The sequence below is a fragment of the Crocodylus siamensis genome, chromosome 2 (assembly GCF_052110815.1).
Source record: "Crocodylus siamensis isolate JL-2025a chromosome 2, ASM5211081v1, whole genome shotgun sequence".
Taxonomy (NCBI): Eukaryota; Metazoa; Chordata; order Crocodylia; family Crocodylidae; genus Crocodylus; species Crocodylus siamensis.
In genome coordinates, this window is record NC_143396.1 from 88,471,353 (window position 1) to 88,493,866 (window position 22,514).

General features: G+C 41.2%; 1 protein-coding gene across 2 annotated transcripts in view; it reads right to left on the reverse strand.

The window, feature by feature from the left end:
- GLRB (glycine receptor beta) overlaps positions 1–22,514 on the reverse strand; it is a 69,041-nt gene that overhangs the window by 39,675 nt on the left and 6,852 nt on the right. For both annotated transcript variants that reach the window (XM_090036307.1, XM_090036305.1), the window contains exons 3-4: positions 9,307–9,413; positions 5,083–5,150 (exon numbers count right to left, since the gene is read on the reverse strand). In XM_090036307.1, coding sequence (XP_089892433.1) covers positions 5,083–5,150; positions 9,307–9,413 — 175 coding nt within the window. The remainder of the gene's footprint in view (positions 1–5,082; positions 5,151–9,306; positions 9,414–22,514) is intronic.

Sequence of the window (22,514 nt, forward strand, 5' to 3'; positions counted from 1 at the left end):
ATATTAACTCCCATGCTTACAGGAAAAGAAAACCAATACCAATTAAAATTAATGTAAAAGAAATAGAATAGTGCTTTCCTTAAAACACATGAACATTAGGAAAAAAAAACCCCTCCTTTTATGTAAATATTTAATTGATTTAATTGGAACAAACAAGTTGGAGTTTGCCTTAAGTCTTAGAAGACTATGAATATAAATATGACTTATATGATAATCATATTGTTGGGGATGCTTCCCACTGACTTCCACAGACCAAGGATTTCTCCTTACATGGAGACAGATATTGGATAAAGCAGTTCTAAATTTTAGGAATAGGTCTTCGGTTGGGAAAAGGTCATCTGTGGCAGGCATCAGCTGCAGGTCTGAGGGCTTTGTTGCATAGTAATTTTAAGCAGCACAGGGACCTCATAACCCTTGGACTGTCCGAATGTTAGATATGTAAACTTGTTTTAAGCACCCTTTCTGCATCTCAAAGTTACTAGGTTTATCTCTGAGCTGTGTTACACAGTCTGGGTCCCATGAATGTTTGCCTGCTCCACAGAGATAAATCACCTAAGTTTCAGTCCTCCAGCATCCCAGGATGCAATTTCCCCTCCCGCAACCCTCCTGTTCTGTATAGACAAACTTTACACCCCCTGAACTCGACTGCCTAGGGGTGGTGCTGACACCAAGTTAACTCTTCCTCCCTTCCCTGGGGGTCTGACCTAACAGGCAGCTCACAGGGTCACAGACCAGTCTGGGAGGGATGGCTAGTGGGGCTGGAGAAGGGAGCAAAGTAGGGAGCAAGACTGGGATTTCCATCCTGGGGTAAGGACAATACCCCTGTGAGATATGGCTACCCAATCCCAAGCCCAATGCCAATGCCAGTCCCAATTCCAATTTATTAAAATAAGAGACTTTCTTTAATATACCTACCCTTTCTTTTTACTTTATTGTTTATCTTCTTTTATTTTATCCATTAGTGGCTTCAGTATCTTACATCCTTAAGTTCACCACCCAGTCTCCTAGCTGCCATTCCCACTCATTGCCTCTGTACCTCCCATTTCACTATCCAGTCCCCATCATTAAAACTCTCCCCCTTCCAGCCTCATGCTCCCTCCCCCCAAACCACCTCTGCAACCCACCTGCACCTAGAACAGGGAAAGGGGCCTGTTCTGGCTTGCCAGACCTGTAATGGCAAGTCACAGCTGTAGATCCTAGTCAGGCCTCTGCTTACCAGCCCTCTAGTAGCCAGTCACATCTGTGCAGATTGGGGACAATAGGAGAAGGTTTTTAGCCTGAACATTGAATTATTCTAAATTCAAGCTAACACTGACACTGATCAACATTTGAGAGGTTTAAAGTATAATGTGTAACAAAGCCCTCAGGCTATTAATGTCTATCTGCTGTTAAAGATACTTTTCTATAACCATTTCCAAATATGGAATAGTTGTTTTCACAAGCCCCACACCATGATCTCTAATGTTTCCAGATACATACCAACCCTTTTCTCCCCTCTCTCTTTTTCTAGGATTCACTTAAATCTATAGAAATGCCACGACATGTCTAGAACTACAGACATGCTGTAACATGCCTCGCCATAACTGTGGCTGGGGGAAGGGACCCTTACTCTCCCAGAAGGTCAGAGAAAGCAGATTAGGCCACCTTCTCTTTGTTAGGAGCAACAGGCCTCTTCTCCACCTAGATCTAGGCACCTGCTTGAAAAATAAGGATCTATCTGCTCCCTGACTAATCAAAGATACCTGCAACAATACTTCCATCTGCTTCTATGATTTATCTCCCTGGATCCACTCTTTCCCTACTGCCAAACACAGAATTCCCATCTGTCACAACAGAAATTTAGGTTGGATATTAGGAAGAACCTTCTCACTATGAAGATGGCTACCTTGATACAGACTACCAGAGAGGTTGGAAGATATTAAGAGTAAGGCCCCTGGCAGATATTCATTTAAATGAGCCAGGAGATCTGCTCCCCAATCCCAGCAATTGTGCATCCTGCCATGCCAGACATGCATGGTGGGAGATACAATTTTGGGATAGGTGATCAGATCCTAATTGTACCCTACCTACCAATGAACCAGGAAGTTGAAAGCTGGGTGCCCTCAGGTCTGCAGCACGGGCTGACAATTAGCTGGTTGTTGTCCCAGTGGGACTGCAATGGAGCCCATTTGCACCCCAGCGCAGTCTCCGGCTGGAGCTGACTGTCAGCCTAGTGGGAACATCACCAGTGAGGTCCCCAACCCAAGCTGACAATCAGCTGATTGCTGGCTGGGCCAGGACCACAAACTGGGGCTGGTCTGGGACCCTGTGTTCTCTGTCTTGAGCTGATAATCAGCCGGTTGTTGGACAGTGGGGACTGCAGTGGGGTTGGTTTCAGACTCTGGTGGTGTCCCCAGCCTGAATGAACAATCAGCTGATTGTCAGGCTGGCCACATGTTAAATTTAAGGTGCCATATAAACCATTTTGATTATTTTTTTTGACAATTTCATTTAGGAAAAAATGAAAAAAATAGATGTCAAAATGCCATCTTTGATACTTGTACAATAAAAAATGTATTTTTTGTTGTCAAATTACTTTTCATTTTGAAGCATTCTTGATCCTATAGAAATATAAGAGAATAAAAATTAAAATCTGCCATTTTGAAATTATTGATGTGAAACATTTTGTTTGACCCACAACATTAAAAAAAAATTATATTAATTAAAAACATTTTTGCTTTTCTTTCCTGTCAAAATCTCAAAGTGTATTTTCTGATCAACTTTAGCAATACATAACAAGAGTTAAAAGCTGAGTTCTTGCAGAACAAATATGACAATAAAAATTACCAAATGAAAGTAATAAACAAATGATAGGTTATGCATGATTGGCTTTAACAAATAATTTGAAATAGCACTCTCTAATAGATTCTAAGCCAGTTGAATGTTTATTACCAAATAATAACTGAAGATATCAGAATTTAATATGTAGAGTTGAGGTAGGTGGAATGTAGTGGATTATGACTAGTATTTCTGTTATAATTAGTCTTGTTTGAATACAGTCCTCTAGAGTGACAGGACCCCACCCCAAATGGAGGAAGAGTCTGCTGCATGGATGTCAGTACTTTGAAACCTTATGATGAGAAGAGGAGACAGAAAAGTGGAAGCGGCAGAAACAGTATGTCACAGACTGAATCAAGAATCCAAAGTCACTCATCCTGCATAGAAACACATGCCCGGGTTGCAACAGAGTCTGTCGATCCCAGACTGGCCTCATCAGCCATCTTCAGACCCACAGATAAGATAATCATGGAAGACAATTATAATTGTCCCGTGACTGTGAGGGATTGCCAAAGTAGAAGAAAGTGACAGAGATGAGGAAACAAAGGCAAACTGATGAAATTCAGAGACAAAACTACAATCCTGCAGGATATTAGCAGAGCTCCAAACATAACCGAGGAAAGAATTATAATATAAATGGGACTTAAAATTATTAAACTTTTATCAAAATTAAGAGATTCATATTTTAAATATGCAAGGTAAGAGATCTGGGGAAATGATCCAAAATGAGATATTCAACTTGAGAGAAAAACATCTGGAAATCAGTATAAAGAGACAATGTAAAAAGTGAGAGTGAAAAGTAAATTAGATGTGAGTTTGGAATGGAATGCAGCAGTCAAAATGGTCCATGCGTTCTGTGATTCAGATATAGGGTGTGCTGTATTTAAGTTACAGGTACTTGTCCAAATACCAAATTGCTAGCCTTGATATTTATTGCATCTGAATCTAACAAGTGGAATGGAGCCAGCAAGGAACAGAAGCCTGAAGCAGACTGGAGAAAATGGAAAAGCCTTAAAAACAGAGTCCCCATTCTCTAATAAAATTCCTAATTCTTCTAACTGAAACGCCAGTTGTTCATATTAGTTCTGTCAATGTGAACTAAGATACTACATATTGCTCAAAACCAGGCAAAAATGTTGGGGCGAGGTCCAGAGAAGTACTGAAGTACCCAATGCCTATTTAGGTACCCTCAATGAGGGCTACACAAGAGAAGCATTAGATAGGCTCCTAAGCACCCTTTTGGACCTGGTACTTTCTGTCCATAACAGAGTGCTTTTCATTTTGGCAGTCAGAAAACCCCCCCAGCTATTTAGAGTCATTTACATGGGGCTCAGAAATGTTATAACAATTCAACTACAGGTGTTAAATCACTTTGCAGGAGTCAAAATGAATTAATCGTCACCATGAACATACTCACTTAGGAATAAAGTATTTCTAAATCACTTTACCCCTAAACTACTTATTTTTTAAGGTGCTTCCCTGTCTTACCTTCTGCCTGAGTTCAAATTAAAAGAGTTTCCCACCTCTGTTTATTCCTGAATGGGAATAATCACATGAGCAATTACTAAACTTCTAACTTTAGCATTCACTTTATCCCTTTAGCTGATTGCTGTATCTCCTTAGTATTCTTGTGTAGTCCTCAGTTTACTGTCTTGCATCTTTTATAACAAACAAAGGAAAGAGTTCTCAAATTTGCATGGATACTTTATTCCTCTACTTTTTCTTCTATTTTTCCACAGTACTTACTTATATCCTCAGGCTCCTGCAGAAATTAAATAACTTACATACTATGTATTATATTTGGTACAGCCACTTATTTTCCTTATCCAGTCCAATCTCTCTCCTTAATAACTGTACAAATAGTGACAAAATGACTCTGAAAGAGGTCACTGACTTCATGCTAACAAACCTTATCCCTCCTGAACTGAATAGCTTAATTAAAATAAAACCATATTTCACACTTTTCAGAAGCCAACAGCATTCCTTTATTTTTATCTTTCAAATACATTTTTGCTTTCAGATTCAAATCCTCTAAAAAGTAATGAACAGAATTATTCATGAATAACTAATACAACAGATAGCTATGTTTATAGCATAAAGATAGCCAGTCCCTCAATAAATCCCAATCTGTCTGTGCATAAACAAAGTAACCATTTATATATGTAAATCATAATCCGCTGCTTAGAAAAGGTTAAGTTTCAATTTAATTTAATTAGAAATTTTGCATGAGTTAAAATGTAAATATTCATCAAATTATACTCTTACCATAGTTGTCTCCTGAATTGATCCAAAGCTGTTAATGAAAATGTTGACCGCTACATCAACTGGAATCCCTAAAAAAAAGAAAAAAAGGTAAATCTATTGTTCTACATTAGGGCAATCCTCTTCTGAACTTGTGAAAATGTATACCATCCTGGTAGTCCTTAAGTTTATATATAAATTATACACACCTGAAGGCCATTTCAAAGCCAGTTAATTTCAAAGTATATTTTGTGTAAATATGAATAAAAGCATTTGCTGGTCTGTGGAAATGGTATTTAATCCTTCTACAGTTACTAGAAGTAACTGAGACTTATACGAATTATTTTCATGTTACTGATAAGAATCTAGAACAACTGCTTAGCCTAGAGCTTTAAAGAGAGCACATTTGTGCACTTCGTACGTTTTTCAATTCCCATAATTATTCTATTATCATATGGTGTAAGTATGTCTGTGTAGAGGCTAAAGGTACCCCATTTACAGCTTATCAGTCCCTAGCACAAGGCTTCTCTACTTTGAAGATTCCAGGTTGCCAAAAGGGTATTCTAGAAACCAGAATTTTCAGGGCATTGGCATGCTCTACTTTTGCTGCTTCTTCTTCAACCACGCTCACTGTGCCCTAAGCTCACTTTTACCAGCATAAGTGATTAAAAACTAGTCTATACCCATAACAAAACAAAAGTTCAGCACACACAGACTGGTCTAAGATTTGCTCCCCTCCCACACACAAAGGGTGCATCCAGACGAGCCCACACGTATATGCAAAGGCCCCATGCACCGTCAGGCCGGGCAAGTTCCATGGAGGCAGGACTCGGCCTGCCATGACATATGGTCCCTGAGAGCAGCACTGAACCCTGGGTGACAGCTCAAGTGGCCCAGACCTGCCCGAAGGCACATGGCCTCACACTGAGCTGGGCTGGGCCTGCACAGTGTGACACAGGCAGCACCAGGTGGCAGGCAGCTGGGTGGGGGGGATGCCAGGAGGGCCCTGAGTGCCTAGATGGTCACTGATGCTGGCGGGCGGGGCTGTGAGCCATATGTAGGGACCATGTGGGCCCTGAACGTGGGATATGTGGGTTCTATGGGAGGGCATGTGGCCTGTATGGTGGGGTGCACGTGGGTTTGCAGGGGGGCATGTGTGCCCCGCAGGGGCGCATGTGAGCCCTATGGGGGGCTGTGACCCTGTAGGGGAAAGCTGTGGCCCTGTAGGGGGGCTGTGGCTCTATGGGGGGAGCTGTGGGCCCTGCAGGGGGGTGGGGTGCTTCATTTGGGGCCAAGAGGACACGCTTTGATAGTTCAAAGCAGGCCACTGCAAGGAGCACATCTTCTGGGTGACAGTTGCCCAGTGTCGCTGGGGCACTGAAGTGCTTGCTCCAATAGAAGGACAGGTGTTGGTTGCCGGGGCAACCACAGGGGTCAGCTGACCGGGAGGGGGCAGGGCCTGGAGTATATAAACAGCCCAGGCTGAAGCCTACCAGGCAGTTCCCCTCTGGCAGCCAAGGAAGAAGGAGATCTGCGGGAAGCAAGCAGAGTAGGGAAGCCTGATGGAATGAGCAGCTCCTGGTCAAGGATACCAGGTGGAGGAAGCCCTGGTAGGGAGTTGAATGAGGGTTAGACAGGTTACTTAGAGTTTATGTTGTAGCCCAGGGGCTTGAGTTTTCTGTTTGTAGTTTTATACAACCGGAGGACCGGATGAGGCTAATAGAGGTTGGAAGAGGCCTCGGTGGGGTTCCACGGTGGTGTGGGGACCCTGGTGCCAGGGAGGGCACGGTACTGAGGGGCATTGACCCCAGCCCTGCAAAAGGGGCACGGTGGATTTAGGGGCCAGGCATGGCTACAGCCACCTGAGCCCCAACTGTGAGGAGCACCAGAGTGGGCACCGGCATGAAGCCCAGAGGGTGCTTGTGTTAAGCCCTAGGGAGGGCGTATAGGAATAGAAGCCCCAGAGGGGGCACACAGGAAGAGAAGCCCAATTGCGAGGCAAAGCCCCAGGGAGGGAGTGCAAGGGAGAAGCCCCAGTGCAGGCGGAGCCCCAGAAGGGACGCACAGGCAAGAAGCCCAGAGTGGGCACGATATTCAGGGGGCATTGGCCCCAACCCAAGGGGCGCCCGCGAGTGGGCGCTGGCTGCGTGGCAAGCCCGGGGGGCGCCCACGAGGGCACGGGAAGGAAAACTGACCAGATAACGTCCACGACATCTGCGAGGCTTGGGGCGTGGTACAGGGAAGGTTGGAGCCACGCATAGCCCATAAGGCTGGGGTGCACTAAGTCAGTCCATACAGAACAGGGCCCAGGATAAACAAGCGCACTGTGTCCAAGGGGACAAAAGGCAGCCTCCATTATAAAATTATATAACATCAAAGCCATGGTGGGCGAGAACGAGGGTGCTGGATAGCCTACTTCGCACGGTAGGGGGCATTAGAGAGATCATGGCCGCTCTTAGGGCCCCGCCCCGTGACACCCAGTTGGCAGAACAGAGGCACCCCATCTGCATCTGGCAGGGGCGCATCCGTAGGGTGACAGGTCCAAGGGGGCAGATGCTGCCACAGGCACCAGCCCCCACTGTCAGACTGCTGTAGTGGGTAGAGGGTGCAGGGGTCACTCCAGGTTAGGGCTCATTCAGCAGTCCAGCTGGCACAAGGGGTAGTGTTCCCAGATACCAAGTGGCTGGGCCTCAGAAGCTCCTGAGGGCAAATAGCTGCTCACCAGGGCAGGTTTTTATATTGCTGGGGCCAGCACAGGGCAGGTTTTTATATTGCTCTTTTATACAGCCTCTGACTCCCCACTGAGATCAGAATCAGACTATTTGTTCAGGAATTAAATTCATGAAAAAGCAATATATACACCATCTTATGGTTTGATTGTGCACTAAGTTTATCAGGTTCAATGCTGCAGTTTTGTAAATTCACTTGCAAGTCACTGAGATGACTGTACACTGTACTCAATTACAGAAAGATGCATTCTATTTAATGTTTAGTGCTGCTATTTCTTACTAACACTGGCCAGTGAAAGCCTGGCTTCCATGTTATGCATAGGATTGATGCTTTGCTGTGCTGAGAACTTCTGCAAGTGCAAGAATGCTCTATACTCCAAATTACTTCAGTCCCTGAAAGGTTTGGACACAAAATGCTGGCCAAGTAAATCAGTCATGGCTGAGAAATATTTTAATGTGGGTAATCACTTGTTAAAAATATTCTTTTTTTTCTTCTTCTTCCACTTTCCTAAAAATTGATGTAACAGTTGTCTTCTTTTTCCTCAGTCTTGATATTTTTCAAGACTGGCAGCATAAAATAAATGAAAAATTTGGTAAGCTTTAATCCTGTGGCTGATAATTGGCAAATTGGCAAATTGGTAAAAGTCTACTCAGAAAGATAATCAAGATTATAGATCTCTAGAGTAGCTTTCTCATATACGTGTATTATGATTATAATTCCACACAAGCATACAAATACACACACACACACACATAAATATAGTTAATTTTTAGCGAAGCAAATGTCACTGTTACAAACTGCAATATAAGAATGTATAATAAATTTGTTTACACTTTCTCAGAGGAAAAGAATCTCATTCTTGGAGAGCTTATGTTGCAGTTGTGTGAATTATTAGATATTTTGTAGAAAACATGCAGTCCTTTAATTACTGTAAGTAGAAAGGAGTTATATTTGCCAACAAGGAAAAAAAATTACTTGTTTTGAAAAAAAAGGCCATATATTGAAAAATATACATAAACACATGAACCAGATGCAATTCAAAAGTATGTCAATAATGTCTGTCAACATGTATTTAAAAGAATTCCACCCATCTAATTTCTGTCTGATTTCGGAACTACTAATTCTGTACATCCCACATCCTAAAGCAAGATGACTGAAAATGACTTGCATAAAAGGTCAGTAAAACTGTTTAGTGCATAAAACGATACTTAAAACTGAAAACCATATTTAAACACTAAATAAAAATCATTCCTAAAACATATATAATTTAATTAATATTACAAAGGAATTACATTAAAACTTTAAGATATCACCCTACATACTCTATGCATTATCAGCATCATGGAATATCCATCAGCTGAAAAGGGTATGTGAATCTCAACAATTTCACACCCTTTTCAGAAACGTGATCCTACATAATTTTTTTAGAAATCTAGTTGGCACTGACTTTCTGTTTGTGAATAAGAGAAAAAGAAATGTTAACTTCAAATGATAGAAAATGTCTAATATGTGACAAACCTTTGAAATTTGGTCTTATCCTGGGATCATAAGTGACCAATAGCCTATTCAAGATATTGCTGGTAGAATTAACAGGTACTCTTGCAAGGTCTTCAGGTGATTGTTGGCTGTAAAAAAAACAAAAAAAAACAAACCAAAAACAAAAAATGTATTTGTTACTATTAAGATGGCAAGAACTGCAAATTTAAATCTACATTTAATATTTCAAATTCATACCATTCAAGTTACTGATAAGGCCACAAATAATAAATTTCTACTAAAAAGTAACCTTCTAAAATACTTGCCCTATTCTACTAATACACTACAGCAGTGCCATTTCAATATTTTTCCCAGATTTTATAAAAACCAGTGAAAACACTAATAATTCCTCTGGTTGTAAACAAAATAAAAAACTAGAAAGAGTGAAAATGCACTACTGGTTCTTTTCACCATAAATACCACAAAGGCTTTAAATTCTTGATTAATAGAAAACAGCTAGTGGAATATTTTTAGGGACTTTCAGATTAGAAACATAAACCAACTGACAAGGAATTTCTAGGAGTCAAAACACAGGGATTTGGCAGTCTTTTGCTTTCAAGCGGACGAGCCAGCTATCCCACAGAGAGTTAGAGCCATTGCATAACTTCATTGTTAAACACTGATGAATCTTTGCTATTAAAAAGGGGCTGCTTGTTCTCATTTTACTTCTTCAGGGGGAAGTGTAAAAGCCTACATTAATCTTTTCATGATTATTCAGGTTTTAAATTAAAATGATTACTAAAATTAAAAAGTTAACACAGGATAGGTAAGAGTAACATATAACTTGACATAGTGGACACCATGCCTAATAGTGTACACTTGTACCCACATAAGACATATGCATAATACCCAAGTAATTCTTACACCTTCAAATGTGTACTACATTAATTTTGTATCAGTCTTGTTTATTAATCAAGATAATGTGCTATAACAAATACACTTTGCAGCAGTCTGTTACCTTTAACTACCCAACTAATAAAGTCATAACAATCATATCCAGTTATTCTAACAAGATCTATTTTCTATAAACTTAGGTTGTTTGGCTTTGCCTACTTTGTTCTCTTCGAATTTGTTAGGAATCCAGCCTTAAATCAGCCAATCCATTATTTTCCCTAGGATCAATGTCAGGTCTGTCAGGTCAATAATTACTCCTGCTTATTTTTTTTTTTTTTTAAATTGGCACTACATTAGTCTTCTTGTAGTCCTCTGGAACCTCCCCAGTGTTCTAACATTTACTGAAAATGAAGAAAATCCAAATAGCTTTTCAGACAGGTCTTTTACTATTTTTTTTATGCAAATGTTCTATTAAGTTAAATAAGTAAAATCTATGTATCACTTAAAAATAGAGATACTTCATATTTCCAGTACGTAAACTTCAGGTTCTTATAGAGTTTTGATCAAGGGCGGAATGTTTTCAGTTTTTATAGGGGTGTAGGTTTTAGCCATGTTGGTCTAAGAACATAGGCAGACAAAGTTCTTTGTATGAATCTAATATCTTTTGTTAAACCAACTTAGATAGTTGGAAAACATTTTTTAAGCAAGCTTTCAGGTTCAAAAACCCTTTGTCAGGCTAAGGGAGTTTCAGCAGTTGGTGTGTGCTCTTCCTGATCTCAGTCCTGATCCTCAAAGGAAACTTACAAAACACTTCCCAGAGATGAGCCCATGAACTCCACTTCATCAGCCTCCTGGATACTAAAAATCATGGACTAAATATAGACATTGGATTTATGGCACATTATAACCTGCCTGACATCTGACTCCCCAGGTACTTCTCCACCGTTCATCCCCCTTCTCTCCCCATGGCCCCTGCCACCCAGCCTGTTTCTTACCCACTGACTCCTCAATCTACATCTTCACTGACTGCCTGTCTTGCATGCACACCAGCCCAGCCTCTGGCTTCTTTACTATTCATTCCATCCAGGAAGAGCACACACCAACTACTGAACCTTCCTTAGCCTGACGAAGTTTTTGAACCTGAAAGCTTGCTTAAAGCTTGGCCTTGCCCAAGCCAAACGGGTGGCCAAAGTACTGCAGGCTAGTGGGTATGGCCAGCTTCAGAAGGGCAAGGGCCAGCTGGCTGTCTGTGGGGAAAGGCAGCCACATGATGTTGTCCTGACCTTCCAGGTGTGACTGGAGCTGCTCCAGGAGATCCCAGAAGGTAGCCCAGGTCATCCCAAAGGACTCCAGCCACTGCTTATCATCCCAGGTGTGCTGGACAATGTGCTGCCACCAGTCCTGACTGGCCTCCAGAGGCTGCAAGGCTGGAGACCCAGGAGGACAAGGGCAGCCCTGGTGGTGGCATCCTAGAACCTATCATTGGCATCCCTGGTGGGGTTCAAGTAGGTGGACAGGGTAGAGGCTGCAGGTGCATAGCAGCAGCCCTGGGGGGGCGGGGGGGGGAGGGTACATCGCAGGCAGACAGGCAGTCACTGCACATGGAGGAGCCAGGAGGGGTGAGACAGCCATGGGTCAGGTGGCAGTCGATGCAGTGGGCCAGGAGGACAAGTGTGGAGGCCAGGAGCATGGGGCACTGCCAGGGGTAGGGGTAGGAGTAGCCATAACATGGGGAGGCAGAGGCAGTGAGAACAGCACTGTCACATGCTGTCCTTGCACTGCAAATGCTGCTCCTAGCCAAGGCAGTGGCTGGCCAGAGAGTAGTGAGCAGGGCTGCCTTTCAAAAGAGCTGCCAGTTAGTGGCAGTGGCTCCCCCTGGCACCATTTATTCATCTGCACAGACATCTGCCTGGCACCATTTATTCATGAGTAATCTGAGCTTTATCTACAGCAGTTGTATGTCATGATAATTCCCTAACAGGCAAAATTCTTAAGAAATTGAATAATATTTTAGCCCATATTTTTATTTAAAATGTATCATCTGGGTGCCTAAAGATAATAAAAATTGTATTTTAAAACAATAGCATTTAACATTGCATTCTCTTTCACAACCAAGATCTCATAATTGTCCTCTTAAACTTAAAGTAGTATAAGAAATGGATGTATTATGGTGCCACAGGTTTTTATTTACATACTGCCAGAGGGAAAAAGAGAAATCTGAAGGTGGGCCTTCGTTCTTCAATAATAATAATTCATTCAATTCCCCTTAAAATTGAAAAGCATTTATTAGGTATTCTTTAGGCAGGCTATAAGTCTAATCAGCATTCTTCCTTCCCAAAAATAACACAAGGTATTATATCAGTTATAGGATCACAAGAAAGCAGGGCTGGAAGGGAGCTCATGTGATCATCTAGTCCAGCCTCTACTCAGTCCAGGTTTATCCCTTACTAAACCAGCCCAGTCAAGTTTCTATTTAATTTGCTCTTGAAAATTGCCAGGGATGGAAATCCAATGACAGAACTAAAGCATGCTAATACAAATGGGAAATATAAGGTAAAGATAACCTCAAAATTAAATGCATGCAATTTGGAAGTCTCTAACAATTTCTAGGTTAGTTACCTGAATTTCTATTTAACCTGGATAAAATCTGAATAGCTATCACTCTCAAATATAAAATGCATTTTTTTGTTTTCATTTTTGGTTTTAGACCACTCATTGCTAATGTGAAATAACACAAAAATATTTATCAAGATATAAAGTTGAACATCAGAACTTCAGCAACCAGATTAGGTTAAGCACCACAAGAATATTCCCAAAACAAATATTATTACCCTATCTTAATTAAGATTACATATTAATTCTTTATAATCTTCATCTGCTTCAGTGGGATTAATATACAATGCTTATTTTCATTTTTTCTTTACACATATTCATTGATTATTGAATTCAATATGTATTCACCAACAATCGCTCCTGCAAAATTTCTTTCTCCTTTAGTTACATTTTTAAAATACATCTTACTCATCTCTAGCAATGGATGAAGGAGGGTGAGAAAGGCCTTCCATTTTCTAAAAATTTCTCAAGAATCATGTTTACAAATCCCTATATTTAATTTTGATCAAGAGAAGAGATTCTGAGAGGTTTTGATCAAATGAAGAGATTCGTTTCATTTTTTCAGTGTTTGTGTTTGCTACTGATCATTGGCTATGACCAGTGAAAGTATCTCGTATAACTATATCCAACAATTTTGGATTACTTTCTTTTTGCAGATGTCACAGAATAAAATAACATTAAACTGAAAGAGAAATCTTTCTTTCTTTACAAATTCCTGAGACCATTCTGTTTCGCATTTGAAGGAAAACAGCATGAAGAAAGGATGCCAGGTGGTATGTGGAAGAGTCAATTGATTCAGTACTGAACAGCATCATGCTACACTGATATCTGTGAAGGCTTGTACAATCTTGGTTAATCGTGTAAAAGTGTCATGGAGTTATCGATTTCTCACTTGCACACAATCACACTCATTCATCTCTGGACAAAGTGAACCATGAAATTGTTTGCAGTTGCTGCATACAGAGATAAGAAATTAGAAATTCACTCTCTGATGTACTTTGTGATCCTCCAATTCTTGTCTACTTCTGTTCCCCAAGATATTTCTTGACTAGCAAATAAGAATTAAAGTGGGAGAAACTAGGGCAGAAATAAAAAATCACTCAGCCTTCTTTACCCTATTTGTAGAATTCTAGAATTCAAGTAGATTCTATTTGCCAACACACATCCTTTTTAGTTTTGCTGAGATGCTAATTTTCTGTGCTCTTATACTGTATGCCATACTGGGTGCATCTACACATGATCACTAGCTATGTTACTGTAGTGGCGCGCTCCCCACTTACAGCGTGCTGCTATGGTGATGTAGTGGGGAAATCTTCATGTGTGCCACCCACACAGCACAGTACTAAAACACGGTGCAATAACAACATTGCTGTACAGCAATGTGTAGATACAGCCACTGATACTTAATAATATAGATCGTGCTTTGTTTACAAGGAGGATAGAATTTTCCAAAGGAGCTCAGGACCAGAGACCAGTATTAAAAAGGGACTTGGCATATATCTATATTGTTTCCAGGAACACAGCTGTCTTCACACAGCAAATCCAAAAATGGGGCCGTGGAACTGCCTTGGAAGCATCCTTTGCATCTACCCTCAAGCACACTCTTGGAAGCAGCTGTTAGGGGTGCACCTTGAGAGTGGTTTCATCTTATTTGCAAAAGTGGTATAGATATACCCTTCTGGTCTTGAGATGCTAATTGTCAGTGAGAGTCAATGAGCCCCAGAACCATGCAGGCAATTTTTGAAAATGTTACCTTAAAGAAGCTGGGCAGATAATTTGAACTATAGGTAGTCTTCACCTTATAATGTTTCAAGTTACAATGTTTCGCACTTACAAGGTTTATAAATTGACACCCCGTTTCAACTTTCTGATGGCAGTTTTAATTTTACAACACTTGATCTGATGCCACATCATGCTAGCGAACAAGCTTGCTGCATCACCCATCTCCCTGGAGAACATCTGCCCAAACTTCCTTGGAGACTTTCTTTAAGAAAGTAGACCAGACTCTAGAAAAACCTGGAGCCAAGACTCCTGAGAAGATTCCAGCCAAGAGCCTTTCAAAAAGTCCAACAAAGTCACCTCAAAGAAGTCCTTCCAAATCAATATGATTGCCATTTACAACACAAATACATTAATGTAGCTATAGAGTTCATACATTTCATAGATATTAGGGCTGAAAGGGACCTTGGAAGATCATCGAGTCCAGCCCCCTGCCCCAGGAAGTCAGCTGGGGTCATAGGATCCCAGCAAGATAAACATCCACATTTGTCTCAAAGGCATTCAAAGTAGGTGCTTGAGCCAACTCTGATGGCAGGCTATTCCAGACCTTGGAGGCTCGGACAGTGACGAAATTCTTCCTTACGTCCAGCCTGAAACAGTCTTGCAGAAGTTTATAACCATTCAACCTTGTCACCCCTTGGGGTGCTCTGTTGAACAATCATTCCCCCAGATCCTGGTGAACACCCCTGAAACTTATAGGTGGCCATCAGATCACCCCTGAGCCTACGCTTTTCCAGGCTAAAGAGTCCCATAGATCTCAGCCTGTCGTCATAAGGTCTTTTTTCCTGACCTCTGATCATGCGTGTGGCTCTCCTCTGGACTCTCTCAAGCTTCTCTACATCCTTTTTGAATTGTGAAGCCCAAAACTGGACGCAGTACTCCAGCCGCCACCTCACCAAGGCTGAGTACAATGGGAGAATGATGTCCTGGGATTTGCTTGAGAAGCATCTATGGATGCAAGCCAGCGTTTTGCTTGCTTTACTAGCTGCCGCATCACACTGAAGGCTCATGTCCATCTTGTGATCAATCATGACCCCCCAAGTCCCTTTCATCTGTAGTGCTAGCCAGCTTAACACTGCTGCAGGTTTTTCCTCCCAAGTTGGAGAACCTTGCATTTTTCGGTGTTAAACACAATCAGGTTCTCATCCGCCCATTTCCTGAGCCTGTCTGGATTACCCTCCTGTCCTCGGGTGTGGATGCTTCACCCCAGAGTTTGGCATCATCAGTGAACTTGGCCAGTCTGCTTCTGACTCCAATGTCCACATCATTAATGAAGATGTTGAACAATATAGGTCCAAGGACAGAGCCTTGAGGGACTCACCTATAATTGATTGAGTACAAAATTCTGGGTTATTTTTGGCAAAAATAGGGTATTGGGCCTTGGTTCAGGAACCAATCTCCCATTTATCACGTTGTTTCCTATGGGAAAATCAGTTGCGAGTTACAACGTTTTGACTTAAGACTTGATTTTCAGGAACCAATTGTGTCGTAAGTCCAAGGACTGTCCGTATATCCAGTTTTGTCCACCAGAGGCATCACTGCAAATAGGTATAAGTTCCAGGTGCATAGTTAAACTATATGCAAATTAGATTTGCCAAAAAACAAGGGCCCATGCATACAAACTAGTGAACATGAGGTAAAGGGGGCTGGGATTTGTCTTGTGTCAGCAACTCTATTGTAATTCCCCATGCTGTGGATTGATCTTCATGGCAACTGGCTGAAATTAATGAATGCTGTATATGCTCTCACTTTTGGGGGGATGATGAGGATACAGCCCTTCATTTCCTTCAGATAATTTACTTATGGAAGTAATGTGGGTATATACCATGTCAGGTCATGTATACCCACACATACAACTGCAGAAAGAAGAAGGCTCAAAAAGGAGGAGACGTAGTGTGGTAGCTGAGTAACTGAAATGAGTCTCTTTCAGAAACAAGCTTCTGGGGGATCCATGCAGATAACCAGGTAAAAAGGTCACATGATGTGAGGAAAACTGCTTATAAGAGAAGCAAGGCAACAAGTAATCTGGGGAACCAATAGGGATTGGGCAAAACTAACTACAGCTGCTTCCCTAGATTAGAACCCAGAAGAAGTTACTAAAAACAAGGTAGTTCAACCCAACAGGAATGAGGTTGTTGTCTCCTGGAATAAATCTCCCAATTCACTTAACTCTGACACTCTGAGATTTAACAGCTTATTATGGACCCATAACCAAATCAGGAACAGTGATGGTTAGTATACAAGTAAAATTGAAGCAAACCCACTGGAAATTGTTGCATAACTGTGAAAGGTCATAAAATGGGTGATGGTCAGACTTAAAATAGAAGTGTTATCTGGTTTAGCTATAAGTGGACAGATCAGCACTCTGATAAAAGAAATACAAGTCCTGCAAGATCACCGTACACCAGGTAGCTGGTATGATTTTCCCCAGGTCTCACTACCTACCAGAGGAAATCTATACTAATGTTGGCAATTTTTGCTGCACCTCTTGCATAATGGTTTAAGGCCTTTTCCCCATGGGGAGCTTGGTAGATTCCACAAGGCCAAGCAGCATTAAGGATATTTTAAACAATCAGCTGTTACCCAAATTTGGAACAGTCACTTTGGACCTATACCTCTGACGCAGCCATAAGGGCAGTACTACCTCAGAAGTGTGATAGTAAGAGATTCCAGAGTTATGTTTGAATTGCAAGCTGCTCCCTAGTTCCAGGAATATTTCCTTACTTTATTTAGTGATTGTTTGATATGAATATAAAAGCAGTCTTGGAAAGAGGAAACTGAACCTGGACTCTCTTTTCCCCTCTTCCTTAGATGAGTGCCATAACCACTCATTACAGATTCATGGGGTGCCTGTAGACAACCAGAGATGTTGCTCTGATGCACTGTAATTACAGTGTGTCGGCGAGTCTGCTGGAGCATGGCACTTAGCACACTCCAGGAGCCTTTGTGTCTCAAAATGGCCTCACTTCAAAATGGCCACAGCCACCACTATCATTTTGAAGTGTTGGACACTGACTACACAAGACACTGCTGGTGCTCAGAGTCACTTTAATTAAAGCATTCCCCTTCCCCACCTTCAGAGCATGTGTAAAGACTAAGTGAACTTTGGCACATAAATGTGATCCCATTTCCCCTTGACAAAGTCCTTGAAAAAGTTACACATACTTTTGTAATATGTCGTCCTCCTAATCTCATTCACTTTTTGTGTTACAAGTTTCCCTTGGACTCAGGCAGGTTGGAACAGAATCACAATTATTCCTCTAATAGGTGGAATAGATTTTCAGTCTTCGTGTATATATGATAGGAGTGATAATGATGTACGCCACTGAGAATAATGAATGTCCTCATCAGAGAAGAAAAGAAGTTCATATCAAATGTGACATATCAGATGCTGCAATATATTCCACTATATCCTTTGGTTAGATAGAATCAAAATCTGCTGTTTTAGTTGTGCTGCTACCAGAAATTTTTAAAAAATAATATAGCAGTATATGTTGGACACTTATTTCTATCATTCATCTCTTGAGCTCTTTAGCAGTAGGACATGATGATAGATCATCACCTGTGAACTTTAAACAGATGCTGGCAGTGGGGTTTGTGTGTTACATCACAGTCTGGACAACAGAACAGTGGCTTGCTGTGGAATGACATAAGAATTAACTTGACTGGGATGTGTCTATTTCTTTCCTGATGATTATACCACATGGCAAGGGCATATACATGCTATTTTTCTAAAACTATGGATGCCCGAGCATAATGAGATCTTAGGAAAGGAGATTGCAGATGTGAAAAAAAAAAGAGAGAATAAAAAGCATCGTTCATTATCCATCCTTTCCCAATAGCTATGTCCAAAAAGTATGGTCCCTGATAGAGTTCACTGAGGTTGCAAGGATTCCTTAAGACAATAAGTCCCAGAGTATGTCTTGTAAGCCCAGAAGAATGAGATGTAATGTATTCTGACACAGTCAGCGAACAAACTCAAGACAGCCTCATAAAGTTCCAGCTGAGAATGGCGTATGCTTTCTTGACCACTTACTAGACCTTAGTACTCCTGATTTTTCTGACCTTCTGAGGCTGGTAGGTGGCAGAATTCACATGCCCTCCAGAGCATTTCTCATCTTCAGAAATGGTAATGTTCTATTGAATATAAGCCAGATTATGATTTGTCCTCTTGCTTCCTTGGTAAGAAACAATGGAGAACCACATTGCATTTCCTAGATCTTATTTACTAGGTCGTATATTCTTCCTGTTCACATGAAGAAAAGTGAGTATAGTCTTTAAAAGTCTGAGCAAGGAAGATTCTTTGATGAGATGAAGGGTTCCTGCCTAGAGCAGGGGATTGGACTGAACGATGACTTGATGTCCCTTTGAGCCTTCTGCTTCAATGATACTATGATTTCTATGATTCTATGAAATAAAGGATCTTGAAATTCAGGCACAGGACTACGATTCAAGTAAATTGGGTTCTATTCTTAACAGTCACAAACTTCTAGGCCTGAACCCTAAAATTGCTGGTCTGTTAATGAACAGAAGCACAAGATAGATGCTCCCCCCCCCCCAAGTGAAATCAATTCAGAATTGATTAAAAAATATTTTGATGTTATTATTTATATTGTTCTTAAAATAATTCTTAATTTAATGCAAAATATATTAAGGCCTATTCTCTTTCAACAGCTAAATAAAAACAATATATATATAGATATATCTCAAAACATTATGATGTGGGCTGCATTATTTTCTATATGCCAAAAAAGAACCAGGGGAAGTCATTTAAATTTGTGGTCATGATATATAAATATGATCAAGGCTCAATTCTTGGAGGGACTAGAGGCTGTTCTTCTGGGTACAAGGGACTGGCAAATTTATTACAGGTCTTGGGATAAAGCCTCTAACTCTAGTACACACCATCATATCTGTCATCAAGATCACCTGGACACTTATTTCTACCATTGGTGATCTCACTCCTATGTTATAGCTTGTCCCCACCTGAGGTCTGGTTGGCTCAGCTCTCAAATTATGACTACTCCACTCACTATGGAAAACATGTCTACTACCAGCTCAGGCTTTCAATTGCTTCTGGACACTTCAAATGGCTTTATTTTGTCTCCTTGTACATGTGCACAAACAGAGATACAAAGAAACAAAAATCCATTTTTTTCTGAACAGCTTCCTTTTCTGCTTCTAAATAAATACATTCTTGTAGTGCAGAGGCAGACAAAATGCAGCCCGCAGGCCACATGCAGCCTGCCAGGCCATTGCATTCAGCCCACGGGACCCCTAAAAAATTTAGAAAATAAATATTAATCTGCCCCCAGCTACCTGTCATGCGGCCCTCGATGGCTTGCCAAAACTCAGTAAGCGGCCCTCTGCCCAAAATAATTGCCCACCCCTGCTGTAGTGCAAAAGGCGTGTGTTATACAAACAGATGTCTTGGATTACTTTTACTTCTTTTGTTTTTCCAAAGGTATGAGTGGACTGTGGGTGCAGATGTACAGGGGTAGTTATAAAACATGGGAGAAGGGGGTCAAGCAGGATGTGCAACTAGAAAGAAGCAATGTTGTGTTGCTCATGTCAAATACAGGCATTGGGGAAGAAGCAATGTTTTTCACTGTGCAGCTTTCAGTGTAGATTTCAGCAAATGTGAACAGGAAAGGAAAAAATCCCTGCTATGCTACAGGTTGTAAAAATGATTCTATCTAGGAATATTTTAAAAGAAATTCCTGTTCTTTGGGGTAAAAAGGGGATAAGGAAGAGGGCATCTCTGAACAAACTAGTTAGAAATCTTATTTTCCCAAAAGCCTTATGGACTGGCAACTGTCCTAATTCAGCTGCTGACACATCATGGGTAAAAAAGTTTCCATTAAGTCATATATCCACATTTTTAATGGTCATAGCAACCAATGAAAAGTCACCTTTGTTTTAAAAAAAATAACAGAATTGCAAAGTTGATTAAAAATGATGGTTTAATTCCTTAGTTTAAATCAATCCACTCTAAGTGCAACCTACACTGAGGTTATCAGCTGCAGGAACTTCAGGGTAAGTTATACTTTACACTTAGACCATACTAGATCTGTGGAATGTTAAGCAATGCTAAAGTTTGGAGCAGTGTATCTTGGGATGCTTGATGACTGCAAATTGTTTGTTTTATTTCCATGGAACAGCCTGAAACTACCCTAACACAAGCTAGGTAGCATGGCCAAGAGTTAAGCCTTCCCTGAAGTGGCATAACTTTGAGGCACTCCAAGGGCACTTAGCAGAAGTTAATAAGATTTAAGGTACAGACACTTGCATTTTAAGTGCCCTTCGAATAGCCTAAGTGTAACATGTAACTTCACCCTCATACTAACATGTGTGCATGTGTGTGTTTGTGTGCATGTGCACATGCATATAATCCATATACAATCAATAATATTGAAATATCTATAACTTAATATTATCAGTTGTATAGGGATTATGTGCACACACACACACATGCGTACATGATATATGTACAACATGTCGCAAACTGATTCTAAAGGTCTGGGAAAGATGTTGATACAGCCTAAGCTAAATGTCAGCAAAAACTATGACTGCTTTAACTGCATTATATAAATAAAAATAGTTACTTAAGGAAGTAGAAGGGGCAACAAAACCATAGAGTGAAGAGAAGATATCAGAAGTAGCTGTCAGAAATGGCCAGGTAGTAGCATTTGGTTTATAGTTACTACTGATACTCTGTGGGTACGTCTACATGTGCACTAACTGCATAGTAAGTAGTTTTTAGACCGGCATCTACACATATAGGTGTTACTGAGTAGTAGCACTGTGTGTGCTCCAACTTGGAAGTAAAGCTACATGTGCCTTACTGCAGTTTACGCAGTAACTAAGTGGGTGGAAATTTGCTGCCTGCATGAAGTAACTATAAACCAAATTTGTTACCTGCATGATGCAGGTAAGAAATTTATGCCCAACTCAGCATAAGTCACCAGAGGTACTGCACAGTACAGGTGCACACATGTAGACATGCACCTGTACTGCATAGTAACTTTCAGTTACTGCACAGTAACTTCAGTTACTGCGCAATAATTGTGCATGTGTAGATGTGCCCAGTGTATAGCTACTTCTTTCTGCTCCACAGGTAAATATTATAGATTATCCTTATCTAACAGCTCCATAGCTGATCCATATTTGATCCAATAAAAGCAAACCTTGATCCTTGCATATTCCCTGGATCATCAAAGCTATAGAAACACTACAACTATACCATAATATTATTTATTAGGATTAGAAATTCCTTGGATGTGGTACCATATGATTATACAGTGTCTAGTATAATAGGGCCAAGATGTCAGTTAGAGTATTAGGCCCCCCCTACACATTAACTATTTTATCATAAGTTAAGTTGAGATCCAGCTACATGTTCAACCAATTAATGCTGTGATTAAACAACCAATAAGCTACAAAGTTATTCCACAGAAAATGCATAACTTTGTAGCTAGTTCTAACCCTGTCATTAATTGAATGTATAGCGAAGTGCTCCACAGGTGTGCACAACCTGCTGCCAGCCCCACAGCTGACAAGATTCAAACTGGTGCAGCATTCTCTGCACTGACCTGACTGTGAGGCTAGCTAACTGTGGCTCTTGCTGCGGAGAGAAAACTGCCTTGCCTGAGAGCCTCATAATGTGCTTCCACTGCCTCCCCCCACCAGTGACCCCTGCATCTTATGAGGCTTTTGGCGGGGCGGCATTCCAAGCATTACCCCTGCTGCAAGCCCCACAGCTGACCAGGTTCACAGTGATAGCAGCATTCTTCCCACTGTCCCACTGTAAGCCCTTCAGCCAATGGGGAACCCTGCCCCCAGTGCAAACCCTGTTGCAGATGTGAGAGCTAGGCAAAATCCCCCTGCACTGGTGATAAAGTGCAATGGGATCTAATGCATGATCCTACAATCACACCAGCTGCCATGCTCCTGTGGCATGGCAG